This window comes from Colossoma macropomum, unplaced genomic scaffold (assembly GCF_904425465.1).
Source record: "Colossoma macropomum unplaced genomic scaffold, Colossoma_macropomum, whole genome shotgun sequence".
Taxonomy (NCBI): domain Eukaryota; kingdom Metazoa; phylum Chordata; class Actinopteri; order Characiformes; family Serrasalmidae; genus Colossoma; species Colossoma macropomum.
In genome coordinates, this window is record NW_023494787.1 from 43727212 (window position 1) to 43742357 (window position 15146).

The following is a 15146-nucleotide window of genomic DNA, read 5'->3' on the forward strand; positions in this document are numbered from 1 at the left end:
TTAATAAAACATGCCTTGTAGCACTAGTGATTATCCCTAAACAAAAAATAAATTAACCTACTTATCATTCATAATTAAATTAATATCCAGAATGCCTCATATTTAAGCAGTGATCTTGGTTCTCCCTGAGGGTCTAAGCGTTTAATATGCTTTTGTAATTTGAAAAATAACTCCACAACTTTCATTGTAGTCTGTGTAATTACTAAAAAATTATCTTTAGTATTTATTAAGCCTGGGGTTAAAATGGGTTAATTCCACTTTAAAGGAATGTTTTAGAGAAAAATTTAACTTATACAGTTTTACTCTTAGCCCTAAAGTAGTTAATCAGCCAAGACATGTTTGGAATCCAAATTTTGCTTCTTTAGTTTAGCAGTAGGGCTATGAGGCTAACATTGCTAACAAACACTACAAGTTAATAGTCACCCAAATCTTTCCCATAAATACATCTCTAAAACTTCTCTCAAACCACCACCAGGTCTTCACTTGTTGATGTGGTTAAGATACAGTATGATTTACTGTGAACTACAAAAATAAACAAAAATTTACAGTGTAGCTGAACGCAGCGTGCCGGCACTTTGGACAGCAGGCGTTGCACAGATTACGTTTACGATTTTTGTTGTATCTATTTGTAAAAAAACTCCTAATCTTGAATATTTGAACTGAAGATACAGTGCAAAAGTCTAAGGCACCATATAACCTATAACCATATAACATAAATACAGTATAAAAGTAATAATTTTTTTTTTTATGTTGTTTCTTATGTTGTGAGCTGGTTTGAAGAACAATGTTTGGTTCTAGCCATTACATACTATCAAATCTACCACCATCACACTTTATTTAGTATAATAAAGCACTGATTGACCAGGAATCAGATGATAAACTAAAATGAATACTGCACTGCTATGAGGAAAGATTTGGATTAGGTTAAATGAGCACATTGGCATACATACAAACACTATTTGTAAGTAAAGAAAATAAATGCTTAATGCTTAAATCTTAAATCTTACTTTGTAATGTGCTTTAAACATTTGCACAGTACTGGATATTTTTTGCGAAATTGCTAATGTAATCTTGCCTGCATGAAGTGGGTGAATGTGAAGAGGAATCAGAATTCAGCACAAAACCTGTTGTCTAAAGTCAAAACTGCAGCGTTCAGTTTTGTTCATTTTTATAACTCACAGTAAGTCATGCTATATCCTGAACCACATCACCAGGCCTGTGCCACCTTAATGGAGACCTGAATACGGTTTGAGAGGGTTGAGAGAAGTTTTGGGGGATGTATATACAGAAAAGATTTCGGTGACTATTGACTTCTAGTGTTTGTTAGCAATGTCAGCCTCAAAGCTCCAGCACTAAAGTAAAGAAGCAAAAAACTAAAAGAAGCACATCAAACATGTCTTGGCTGATCGACCACATTTGGGGTAAGTGGAAAATTGAGTAAATTTGTTTTTTTTGCCAGACTTTAAAGAATTCCTTTAATGAATTATTCATCAATCAGTGCCTTTAAACCTCTTTTAATCTTAGCATATGTTGAATTAAGATGTTACCTGTTTCATCCTACTAGTCTATTACTTCTTACATAGCATGCCAGATAAATTAGGGAGAGAAACTAAATACAAAAATCCAAAATCCATTAGAGGTAAGAGACGAGCTATGAGAATACTGAACAAAAATGTGAACACAGCCCAAGCCTGACAAATATTTGATTCTGACCGAACCCTAAGTAAACAGACATGTCCCGTGTATCAGGTAGGGACAAATATTTCAAATTATAGTAAGCATTGTAGGGTCACTATGTCCACCATGTCCTCCTGCAGTGGGGTGGAGGTCACCCATGGGCTATTAAAATAGTTCTGATGAGTGTTCGGAGCCGGAATAGTAATAATACCACTCTCCAGTCTCAGCTGACTCATAATGAGATATATGAGCTCAGCAGCCTCTGATTCAGCACAGGTGTCAGATCCTGAGCTCTAATGGCTTCTCTTACTGGCCCCACTGGCTGCCATACATCTACTGCAGATTAGATAGCCCAGCCTGCCTGCTGGGGGACTGGAGATTAGTGTGCCATAAACATACAGATACAGCTACAGGGAGGTTCTTTAGGATGGCAAGAGACGTTATCAGTGTCACAGGTTTTAAAGTGGTACTCTCAGTTGTGCTGCAGATTGGCAGTATCACCACTCTTGCTAACAGTGTTTTCTGCACAAGCGACGTGTAACACTGCTAACATCGAGTGGTGTTTGTGTGGTTGGAAATCAAAATACAACAAAATGTTATAAATTATTAAGTAATATTAGATACTGGAATTGAAAGTAATTATATGGTAATCTTTTTGCCAATGAGTTGTTTACATGCACTTAATAATCCCATAACTGCAGAAAATCAGACTTTATCAGTAATCTGATCAGTGCGTTTACATGCACTCGAGTAATCAGATAATGGGAAAACGTCATGTCTGCATGATTCAGGCAGTAATCAGATTTCTGCTTTGCAACCGGCAGATAAACTCACAGAAGAAGACGTGGTGAATGTACTGTAAAGCTCAAACTTCATGCTGCGGATTTTTTTAAAAACATTGCGTCACTTTACCTTGTAGTTGGTTTCAGTGTCACTCTGAAAGTGTTTTGCTGCATCTCACAGCAGTGCTGCTCGCTTATTTCCAATAATGCCATCTGTTTCACACATATGCAGACTGAGAAATCCGAAAGAAATCAGAGTAAGACTTTACATGCACTGAGAAACCTGATTACTGAGCTAATGTCCATCTCTATTTATCAAATTTCTTAGTCGGATTTCTAGACCTTACTCTGATCTAAGAAATCAGAGTATGCTGTTAACATGACCATTTAAACTGCAGAAATCCGAATATGATCAGATTATTGAGTGCATGTAAACGCTCTCAGTGTTTTCAGGGGAAATGCAAATGAAAGGCTCTGTAATGCTCATGTGATGATTGAATTTATACAGATGGTCAGGTAGATAATCTGAATGTCATTCCCACAATCATTTGTCTAAATAGTAAATATTATTAAACATTTTTAGCCAAAACTGTTTCGTTTAACTATCATTAAATGGTGTGTCATGCTGTAGGGAGCATATTCATAACCTTTTCCTGTGTGGTCTTTCTGTGAGGGCGCTTTTAGAGGCATTAACGCTTCAGTCGTCTTGTTTCTATCATCGCCATTGACTGTATATGTATAAACTGGGCCCAGTCATCCCACTGTTTTTAGTGGGGACCAGGTGAGACTGCGCAGGCACCTTAAAGACGCAATTCTAAAGCATGCGGTTCAAATAACTGAACTGTTTGTAGAAGCTGCCCAGCAAATTTTTGTGAACGTTTTGAAGGAACATAAATCGTCAGAACTATTCAGAGCTAACAGTACATTTTTTTACCACATTATGAATTTTAGACTACTTTGTCCACCATTAATTGTTTGTGTAAAATATATTGTTGAATTAGAGATGAGAGCAACAAGAGAATGACAACACAGTGGAAACAGCCTCAACTAAACTTATTATAATACTGATCATTATAATATATATTATCTAACCTGACAAGAAATGATTGCAAGTAGGAAATATTGGACAAAACGTATTAAAATACCTTTCAGTGTCTAGTTATAATATTGAAATCTACATTGTATTGTGTTTTTGATTACAGTAACAAAAAGCAATTGATGTGAAAAGTGATTCCAAACTTTTGAAGTGTAAAGTGACGCCTACAGTGATGTTCCTCTGGATAGCAAGAGCTATCCTGAACACCCATCTCCCCCATCCACGCTTCTCTTTCCATCTCTTCTTCCCTTGTTACACAGTCTTCTCCTCCTCTGCCTTCTCCTCCCATCCTTTCCTCTCCTCTCCCCCTCTCTGGCCGACCCTCAGCTGATTTTGAGTGTTTAATTATTAACTAGTAGTAGACTGTGATCCCCGGCCGCGAGTTATATTTATTTCGCTGTGAATGATGAAGGAGTATTAGATTATCATCCCTGAGAGAGAGTTATATTTACCTCTATTAATAGCTGCCTCTCAACATCCCCCATGTGTTAATAATTAAAACGTGCAGTGGCGAGAGGAGACGATATGGCTTGATCCTAGTGTGGAATAGCGGTCAGCGATATGACGATATGATGTTGATATCATGATGATTTAAATCACTATAAGCTTTCCTGAGCATATTGTGGACATTTTCTCTTAAAGAAAAGCACTGAACAACTGGGTTAGTCGTTTAAAAGAAATTTTTCAAAGAGAGCCCCCTAAGTGGTGTCCCCCATGTGCAGATCATGAGTTTGAATCCCAGAGAGTCCAAGAAAGTATAACTGGCCCTGCTTAACTGGATGAAGTAATGCACTGTATGTTAAGCAATTAATTAAAAAAAAAAACCATTGTGCTCATAGTTTTTTATAGCTATATTAAACATACACTGTAAAACATGCTGTAATTTTACAGTGACTTACAATACCATTTAAATACAGTTGTATTTTGCCATGAATTCTGAGAGCTGATGTCCATTCTTATCTGTGTAGTATATAATTTACAGTACTTTCCTGTAAAAAATAAAGCTTACCAGAATTCTCTGAAATCTCTACAGAAGTCAGAGTACAGCTTTCAAATGGAAGCTACATTCATGGGTCTCTTGATAAAACACCATTATGTCCATTCATTTGTTTATTACTAAAGTAAGTCAAGTCTGAGGCATAATTTCCAAGTAAACTACATGCTGATGCAGCAATATCAGTAATTCAGAAGACTACGCTGGACTGTGCTCATGGGAGACCTATGGATAAATCACTGAGCAGCCAACTAACAAAAGCAACAGCAAATTGGAAATTCTGTAGAATTAAAAAAACTGTTCGATTACAGTAAAATGACCATAAAATGTACAAACCTCCACCACATCAGTGTCACTGCAGTGTTGAGAAAGATCCACCACCTTAATACTTGCTCTGTGGTGGTCATGTGAGGGTCCTGACCATTAAAGAACAGGGTGAAAGGGGACTTTTTATACAGAGAAAAAAACCAGGTGTCTGGTATCAATTAAATGGACCTGATAAAATGGACTGTAGTGTAGATACAAGGAGGTGTACTTAATGAAGTGGCTGTTCTGCAAGACTTTACTGGCAGCTTCAGATTTTTTACAGTGGCAGGCACCACTGATTTGCTGGTGCGCTGTGTCTGTCCCAACTTATTAGGATGAAAAATTAAACTCTGATGCAAATCATGTTTCGTGAAAATTGCTCAAGTCGTGTGATTGTTACTGGAGTGATAATAATAATATAAAATTGCTTTTTAACTATTTTTACAGTGCTTTTCTCATCACCTAAGAATGTTTTTCTGTACTGTAGAAATGGGCTGTCTGAGTAAGCGAACGAGTGAGTAGGAGTGTTGGGAAAAGTGGCAGATATCCATAGGCTGATCATCCGTTTAGACAGAGACACGTATGCTCTGTAGTTAGAGGCACTCTGCCCACAGACTCCAGAGACAGGAGCTGTATGAGCACTCACCTCCATTTAGCTTCCAGTCAAAGCAAGGCCCAGCATAACAATACACAGGAGCACCTGCTGTTGCCCCATAAAGCAGCACAATCAATATAAAACACTGGCTTGGATAGTTCACCACAAAATCTAATTGACACAATTTTCACCTCAACCAAGAAATGTTTGGTGTCTGAAGTTTGTTTCTTTAATTTTGCCCTGGAGCTTCTAAATCATCACACTTGCTTTAAACCACGTAGCAATGTTAAGCAATCTCAGATAGACTTTCCTATGCGGTTTAAGGATCTTTAACATACTGTTAGCTACAAAAATCGACGAAATCCAGGCAACACAACTGATATGGAGTATTGACTTAATATGATTTCAAACATTTGGGTCAATGACAAGTAAAATATTTTGAAATTATTCAAAAATTATTATTAAGAATGTGCATTTTCATATCTGCATGAATGCACTCAGTGTGGTGATATTAGTATTAGAGCTTTTATAATGGTGGGAAGTCATTTAAAACAGTATACTGCCGTTACTACTGTATATCTTAACATTATTTACTAGTGAAAACCTGTATAATCTAGTCTTTGTACCCGGACACCTGTATAGACTTTTGTCCTTGAAATCAAGGTTATGCATACTTTTTAAAATTCAAATAAATAATCATAATTGGGCTGATAACATGCGTTAGTAATTTTGTGGTTACACGATCTGACATGATAAACAGGACAAGTTTAGCCACAGACCAGATTTTTTGGGAAAGGGCTACTTACTCACCTTGGCTTTGCACCATGAAGGTCACTTGGGGTCTTCAATATGATGCAATGCTCAGACCACTTCTTCTTGAAAGCATGTCAAAGTAAAAGTCAAATGTCAGTTGTGCCACATGACATTTGACTTTTATATATTATTAAATATATAATTTTATATTATTTTAGATATAATTAAATATAAATTAAATTATGGTCTTTTCCTTTTATTATCTTGCAGTTTATTGTAGATTACATATATATATATATATATATATATATATATATATACATATATATATATATATATAGTTCCTAGTTTAATCTTTTTTTTTTAATGCGCTGTTAGGATTGCTGCCCAATTTCGTTATACTTTGTGCAGTGACAATGAAGTATCTTATCTTATTTGAGGAAATTTATGGACAGATGTTTTTCAAGAGTTGAATACTTTTAAAGCTGTCATATTTTTCAAATATAAAATCAGGGTATTTAAAGTATTTTATTTAAAATGTCATAGAATGTTATTTAGAATTTACCTTTTTTTAAGTTTACTTAATATGCATATATAGGTGGGTTCACCTCACATTTTTAGTCTTTGGGATAAAAAATGAATAAATGAAAAAGAATGAATTTCATTTTGTTGCACTGAGAGTGTATTCACATAGTGGAGCTATTTTCAATTATGTGATATATGTTTTGCATTTATTAAATTATTTTATAAGAAAATAATGGACATCAAAAAAACAATGTCATCACTGACCCACATAAAAAGACAGTATGGTCTAATATTATAGTATGTACATATGTGAGCATATATGCAGTGTCCATGAGAGTGACTCTGTCGTCCTGTGTTTGTAGGGTGCTCAGGGATTGTCTGGTGGAGTTGGTCAGCCTGGTGTAGTAGGAGAAAAGGTAGGCATCGAAAGTGCACATATATGTGGACATGCTTGCTTAAGGGTGTGTAATGGATGTTGCGTGTAAGTGTGCCTGCATTCATGTTCTCTAAAACGTGAAGTGACTAAGCATGATCGATGTGCGTTTGAGTGCTTGTGCTTATGTCTCTCTCTTACTTCACTCTCTCTCTCTTTTTCTTTCTTTTTTCTGTCCTTTTTCCTGCATCAGGGTGAAGATGGAGAAGCAGGGAATCCAGGAAACGTGGGTCAACCTGGACCCCCTGTGAGTTAAACTCCTTATTTAAGCTCTGAGTTGCCAATCTTCATTCGCTCTTCACTCATGATATAGAGAGAGGAAAAGTTCCACACATGATCAATTCTACGTATAGACAAAAGTCTGAGACCACATTGAAAATCTGGGATTTTTTTCATTTAAACCTGAAAATAACCAACAGAAAGTTTTAAAAAGGTTTGCAAAGGGTCAGATATTTTTTGAGTGTTATCTCTTCCATTGAAGTTTGTGTTCAGGTGACTTTTTGGATCAGAGGCCTTCACACAAACTTGTAGAGACCATGCCAGCTCAAGGGCACGCTGCCATTATTAAAGAGAGATTCCAAATACTAAATTCTGAAATTCTGAAAATCATGTTATTTATTTAATGTTTCAGTAGCTCAACACTAAACTGGCATTGCTTCACAGGGGGATAAAGGAGACTTGGGGGAAAAGGGGGACACCGGACCCTCAGGGGCTGCTGGACCCCCAGGAATTCGAGGCCAACCAGGAGAGGACGGGGCGAAAGGACACCCAGTGAGTGTCTCAGTTACCCATTTGCCATCACTATGAATAGTTTCTTTTCTTCTACAGCAGTCTTGGGATTTCCTTTGATCCTTGAAATGATCGGGCAGTGGTTCTCAAACCGTCCCTCAGGGCTTCCAGACATTCCACTGTTTTATCTCTATCGCTATGTGTTGCAAGTTGAGTTGGAACAAAATGGGACACCCTGAGGACCGGTTAGAGAACTACTGCTATAGGGACACAAAATGTTCTTAATACGAACAAATATTTTCTTTGTATGAAAAAACATGCCGAATTAAAGACTAAGCATGTTTATTCTGAGGAAAACAGTATTACAGGTTTAAATATTTATGACAGTGTTTATCACTCATCAGCGCTCAAACTTGGAAATGGAAAGCCATATTTTTAATTAATATAACCACAGAATTTTTTCCCATAACTCTGTTATCAGATTAACTAGGACACTGTTGGCTCTCTGTGTGTGAACTCTGTGTTGGGCTGCTAGTGAGCAATGATGAGTGAAAATGGAGGACATTTACGCTAAACCTGCTCTTCTTACACTATATGAACATCATTTGTCATTTATTAGTGCATATATATATATATATATATATATATATATATATATATATATATATGTGTGTGTGTGTGTGTGTGTGTGTGTGTGCACGTGTATGTACGTGTGTATACATGTAAGGGGTTAGGTAAGAAAACATGAAATGTTACCATACATACATGGCCAGGGCCCCTGGCAGGGTCTAAAGTTTTATAACACACTTCTATAACCTAAGAATAGCTCAACCAGTTTACATTGATGTCCCTGTAGTTACTAAATAAACCTTAGGATGTAATAACCCTGGGATCTAAGGGTTGATCAAAACATAACTGTAAAAAATATAACATCTCTTGCAAATTTTCAAAAGAAGGTAAGATGTTTCCAAACCTTTGACTGGCACTGTATGTTTTAATACTCTGTTTGGCTAAAAGCCATGCAACCTCTGATTGAACTTTTCTGGAGTAAGCCTGTGTTTTTGATGTCAGCTCAACTTTCAAGTAAGCAAAATGTGAGGCAATCAATGGAGCATCAGTTCTCAGCGCTGGGTATGTTAACAGACATCTGTATTCTGTCCTCTCTAGGGCCCCATTGGATTCCCTGGAGACTCAGGACCCCCTGGAGAGCCCGGTGCAAATGTGAGTACCCCAAATGCCAGCTGCTGTCACTGATTAATGATGCCATTTTAGTGTTTTTCATTTTTAGTGTTACATCAATGTATTATATGTCTCTTCTCTCTATAACTGTCACATAAAGGGTATTGATGGTGGACCAGGACCAAAGGGAGATAATGGAGAGGCTGGGAAAGCTGTAAGTATTCAACAAGCTATTCCAATGCAGATTTTTATTAAAATGAAGTAAACATGATAGAACCTTCATAAACGATATTCGTGTTGTCTCTACAGGGACCACCAGGGGCATCTGGGGAACCTGGTCCTTCAGGGCCACCAGGAAGGAGGGTGTGTTTTATTTTTTTTATTTATTTATCAATCTACCTGACCATTCTACATAAAATGGTGTAAAAATGGTGGTCATCATCTCTGCATTAATTCTAACAGGGTCATGTGGGTCCTCCAGGAAAAGAAGGGAAACAGGGGAAGAAGGGGTCAAAGGTGGGTTTTTTTGTCTGTGCCACTCATGTTATCAAACAGTCTCAAAATGAAATAGTTTTATAATATTGAATGAATTGCATTGACACCACAAAGCAATAAAAAGTTCTTTGATGTTCAATACCAGATTTCAAAATCAATCCAAACAGTGAGCCAATAAGGACACTAGTTCCAAGTCTAGACGGATGATTGGCTGTAATAATTACAGCTTAAAAGCATACAGTAGAATGCTAGAGCAGCAGCTTGTGTGTCAAATGCGACGAAAGGTATCTAAATTATGGTTCATATAAGCCTATCTGAGGACAGTAACATACATTGACATGTACATATATCATGTACTATACATTCAAAAGTACCCAGATACCCCTTCAGCTATTTTAAGGTGCTTCCATTGCCTGGAGCAGACACACATAAGCCTAAAGTCGATGGCCGGTTTTGTGTCAATTTTTCTACGTCTAGGCATAAAATTGCGTTATTCTCTCAAAAGACGTGCTTTTGAGGATTTTCTCTAACAGCAGAATGAGCCTCCATCATGTGCTGAAAGAATATTGGCCACTAGAATAACTGTGTAAGTTCTCATGGCCAGATATATTGTACATATGTGAGAAGACGTGGTGCAAAATATGCTGTGATGTGGCTGCAGTATGCATGTGCAGTCTGTGCTATTGGTTAACAAACTCTGTTTTCTTAGCTGGAGTAAAATAACGCCTCTGTAAGATGTTTGGGTGGGAAGGAACTTAATTTATTAACATTGTTATCTCTTCGTCACTGACCTTTCTTTTTCTGTTTTCTCTCAAGCTTGTTGACAGCTTATTTATTTCACCTTTTAAACACTGCGCCTCACAAGCGAGCATTTAGTGGGTGGGGCTCTGTGCAGTTTGCATTGTGGGTGCATATTCTGGTCGCATCACGGCATATTTCGCGTTGCACCTGCGCTCATAAGAACATCTGGGCCGTAGTACCTGTGCAGAAGGAATTGATTCAAAGACTAGCAGCACTTCCAACAGCATTTTCTGAAGCATTTGACTTTACACAGGATCAGTTTTACAGCAGAAAAAATAAAACTAAGCATCAAAAAACAAAACTAAATGTCTAGTTTTATTATTGTAAAACTGGATTCTTCACTAGGGAGATTTTTATTATAGCAGTACATGTTTTTAATGCAATATTTTAGTTAGCGTTATTGTTTAACATTTTAAGAATTTTGGTATCAGTTTCAATATTGCTATCAGAAAATTTGAAATCATAGTCAGCCTTAATGCAGACTCTTGCCTTAAACCCATGTAATGAACAGCCAAATGTTATTTTCCCCAGGGTGCCCCAGGAGCAGAGGGTCTGCCTGGAAAGACAGGGCCTGTGGGACCCCAAGGACATCCTGGAAATCCCGGTCCAGAGGGTCTGCGAGGCATCCCAGGCCCTGCAGTGAGTTACCTTACACACACTACAGCACACACAGTATCCAATAACACAAGTCTTATCAAACAAGACGCAGAAGAACCCAAACATTGTGGCTAGATCTTCCCAGTACTCAATCCATCTTTGGTTAATCAATCCCCCCACACTCTCTAGGGAGAACAGGGCTTAAATGGACCTCCTGGACAGACTGGACCGCCTGGGCCAATGGTAAGAGTTCCAGCCTTGCTCTCTCATCATCGACCGCTGTATCAAATGCAGCTCCTGATTGATTTGGGTTGTGATAAATTTAGGCTCACTGTGAAACTGCACCTCCTCTTTAATCTTCTTTTTGGTTTTGCAGGGACCTGCTGGGCTGCCAGGACTGAAAGGGGATTCGGGTCAGAAAGGAGAGAAGGTGAGAGGCTCAGAATAAGAAATAGTGTATGCGATCCAGGCATTATGGGTGTCCCGATCAAGTCCTTTTGCCTCTGATCTAAGTAATTGGGCATGTGCTGAGTCCCAGTCCAATATCTGTGCATAATACGGTCGCACGGTGCACTTTAAGTACATTAAAGATATTCAGACCAATCCAATTTAGCTAAGGTACGCGAAGCTGCCAATTGCTTTAAAATGCTGCTGTAAAATCACTTCATTATTTTTTACCTCTTTTTTAAATGACAATTTTATGGTATAGTATATAAATGGAAAACTGAATTTTTTCCCACTTTTTTAAATGTGTTTGATGTAGTACATGAACACTGTTAAAATTGTTAAACATACTTTTCACACCCCAATCCATACTGTCTATATATGGAAACTAAGCTGCAGCAACAGCCGTTTTGATGACTTTGTTTTTGTGATGTCACAAAAACGAGTGCATTTACATATATCCGCCTACTCAGTGTAGTGCAGCAAGCCTTGGCCATTCACACTGAAGTAATGAGGAGTGTTTTAGCCCAGAGTGCATCTTGAACAAGGCACAATACAGGGCAGTCAACCAGAACAGAGATCATATATGAGTCTTGAAGGCACAGCAACAAAAACAGCCTGTCTAATTATGAGAAATTGATAATAGTTACGACTGTTTTTCACACACAAAACCTCAAACATTATTAGTGGATCTACATACAGCAAAAACAATCAGAGTTTGATCAGCCAGTGTCTGGATTGGCCTCAAATCAGGACATCTCCAATGACCACAAGCAGAATTGTATTTTTCACATGCAGCTTCTTTCTTCCTAAAGCTTCACCCGTAGATGCTGAGTGCAACGGTCTTTTGGAGCTGCTTTTCATGCCATCGCCTTGTGGCACTGTGCCCGCTCACTCTGTAAGACTAAGAGAAGAGAATGTGCATCGGAGAGTGGAAACTGTGGCTGGTAATGCTTTAGGTGCTGGATCACTGAGTGTACTCTCTGTGCATTCTCTAGGGTCATGGAGGACTGATCGGACTCATCGGCCCACCGGGAGACATGGGGGAGAAGGGAGACAGAGGCTTGCCTGGAAATCAAGGGATACCTGGTCCCAAAGGAGACATAGTATGTAATGATACCACTAAAAATAATGATAATAATACTAATATTTATATATTTATTTGCATACATCACTGTGCAAAATCAGAGACCCTTTTTTTATTAAATATAACATCATTTTGTCCACTCTTACTAGTTCACTAGTCTACAGCTTCTGTTCTTTTCAATAGACTTGCTTTCAGTTTAAAGAAATCTGCAGTGATATGAATAACTTATACTTAACCGCTTAAAATCCCTGGCTTATTACATACTAAGGCTTATTATTCGGTAACTGCAGGAACTTCAGTGCAAACTGGTTGAGCTGTTCTTAGGTTATAGAAGTGTGTAATAAAACTTTAGGCCTGCTGACAGACACTGGCCATGTAAGGGGTTAGTGGCTGTTTAGGCACGAAAGGGTGGTCTCTTATTTGTGCACAGTACCGTAGATTTATATAGTATTCTTGAACTAAAAACAAGCATGAAAACAACAGACCACATTTAACAGTCCATTAATATATGTCATACTTCTCCTAGCAATACTGAATAGTATTGAATGCAGCACTCATGAGGCATTTTGCATATTCATGACACAATGTTAGTGTATTTTGTCCTGCATGTCGCTGCTGTCGGAACAAAACCTTGTGTCTCCATTTTTATCATTTTTTAGTTTTTGGCATAATTTGAAAATACCTGTTGCCCTTTTCATTGTGTGTAAATTCCATCTTGAATGGGCCGAAAGAAATTGCCCAGAAGTACTTGGAAAAAAGTCTGTTTCCATTGACTCACATTAAAAGTAAAGTAGGTTTTTTCCTTCTCCTGTAAAGCTACCATTTTGGAGATTCAAGGTTTTGTTCCAACAGCAGTGATATGTTGATTGTGATCTGTTAATTTCTGTGCAGGGTGGTGGTGGGCCTCCTGGTCCTACTGGCCCTCCTGGACCTCCTGGACTTTCAGTGAGTACTGATTTCCTTCTCTATCATGTGATTTGTCTCCATCCGTTTGCATATCATTGTTAATGCAAGTCACCTTTTCATCTCTGAACAGGGTAAAAATAGAAGACAGCAAAAATGTCTTCTGAAAAGCAGCTGGTGGTGTTTAAGGGAAATTCCACCAATTTCTCAAGAAATTGCATAATTAAATAGCTAGGATGCAAACAAAGTCAGTCCAGGTGGTTTGATATGATACGGAATGCTCTGTTCTTGAGAAACTGAGCCAGAATTGTTTAAATTGGTGGTGATAGAAACCAGACGAGTTTAATGCCACTAAAAGCTCCCTCACAGGAAGATATTATATAAAATAGTTACAAATGTGATTTCTGACACCTGAGGCATTGTTTTACAGCCAAGGTTAGTGCATAAAACATATTTTGTTGAGTGTTGTATAGCAAAACGGTTCTCAAAGAAAACCTTAAATTACCACTAAATCACTAAATCAACCTTACATATAAAAACTCAGAGATGTGTAGTTTCACTGGCCTTTTCGGATAAATATTAAAATAATCTGGATATTTTTAGCTAGCAGGATATTTTTAGCTAGCAGGCATTGTTACGTTTATGTACATCTCAACAATTGAATTATGCAGAAATGAGAAAATTTGATGGAATTCCACTTTTAAAGATAAAAAACGGAAAAAGTAATGTGGTTCTCTTATGACAGCGACAGTGTACTGGTAATTAGTTCCAGTGACTGGCTCGGGTAATATAAAGCAGCTTCTTTCTTCTAATGTTTTATTTGCAGTGTGTGCTCACTTCTGGTGTTCCGTGATGTATTATGCCTGGCTTGTTTTTCATATCACTCATGCGCTCACTCTTTCTTGCTCTTTTCACCCCCAACAGGGTGCAGCGGGTGAGAAGGGATCTAAGGGAGACCAGGTTTGTACTGTTTTCTCTGTGATCTCCTTATTCTCATTCCTGTCCTCACACACATACAGCACAACCATCGCCAGTCTCCCTCACTCTCTCTCTCACTCACTCTCTCTGTTTCCCCTCTCTCTCTCTCTCTCTCTCACTCATTCTCTCTCTCCCTCACTCTGTCTCTCTCTCTCACTCACTCTCTCTCTCTCACACTCAAAAAGCACAACCATCGCCAGTCTCCCTCACTCTCTCTCTCTCACTCACTCTCTCTGTTTCCCCTCTCTCTCTCTCTCACTCATTCTCTCTCTCCCTCGCTCTCTCTCTCTCTCACTCACTCTCTCTCTCTAACACTCAAAAAGCACAACCATCGCCAGTCTCCCTCACTCTCTCTCTCACTCACTCTCTCTATTTCCCCTCTCTCTCTCTCTCACTCATTCTCTCTCTCCCTCTCTCTCTCTCTCACTCACTCTCTCTCTCTCACACTCAAAAAGCACAACCATCACCAGTCTCCCTCACTCTCTCTCTCTCACTCACTCTCTCTGTCTCCTTCTCTCTCTCTATCTCTCTCTCTTTCACACACACACACACACACACACACACACACACACTTACCCTGTTTCTCTCGTTCCTCTTCAGACTGCAGACGTTGTGCTGCTTTTATTCGCTTACTCTTTCACTCTCACGCTCCTCTCTCTCTTTCTCTCTCTCTCTCATACACACCCTGTTTCTCTCATTCCCCATCAGTTTTTTGCTAACACTTTACTGTAGGGCAGTGTTCATAAGGCTATGTGACATGAGCTCATCACAA

General features: G+C 38.4%; 1 protein-coding gene across 4 annotated transcripts in view; it reads left to right on the top strand.

Moving 5' to 3' along the window:
- The window catches only part of col5a3a (collagen, type V, alpha 3a), a 138928-nt gene that overhangs the window by 106896 nt on the left and 16886 nt on the right, over nucleotides 1–15146 (top strand). For all 4 annotated transcript variants that reach the window (XM_036567511.1, XM_036567513.1, XM_036567512.1 and 1 more), the window contains 13 exons: nucleotides 7091–7144; nucleotides 7355–7408; nucleotides 7825–7932; nucleotides 9058–9111; nucleotides 9230–9283; nucleotides 9379–9432; nucleotides 9532–9585; nucleotides 10897–11004; nucleotides 11152–11205; nucleotides 11339–11392; nucleotides 12405–12512; nucleotides 13385–13438; nucleotides 14321–14356. In XM_036567511.1, the coding sequence (XP_036423404.1) occupies nucleotides 7091–7144; nucleotides 7355–7408; nucleotides 7825–7932; nucleotides 9058–9111; nucleotides 9230–9283; nucleotides 9379–9432; nucleotides 9532–9585; nucleotides 10897–11004; nucleotides 11152–11205; nucleotides 11339–11392; nucleotides 12405–12512; nucleotides 13385–13438; nucleotides 14321–14356 (846 nt within the window). The remainder of the gene's footprint in view (nucleotides 1–7090; nucleotides 7145–7354; nucleotides 7409–7824; nucleotides 7933–9057; nucleotides 9112–9229; nucleotides 9284–9378; nucleotides 9433–9531; nucleotides 9586–10896; nucleotides 11005–11151; nucleotides 11206–11338; nucleotides 11393–12404; nucleotides 12513–13384; nucleotides 13439–14320; nucleotides 14357–15146) is intronic.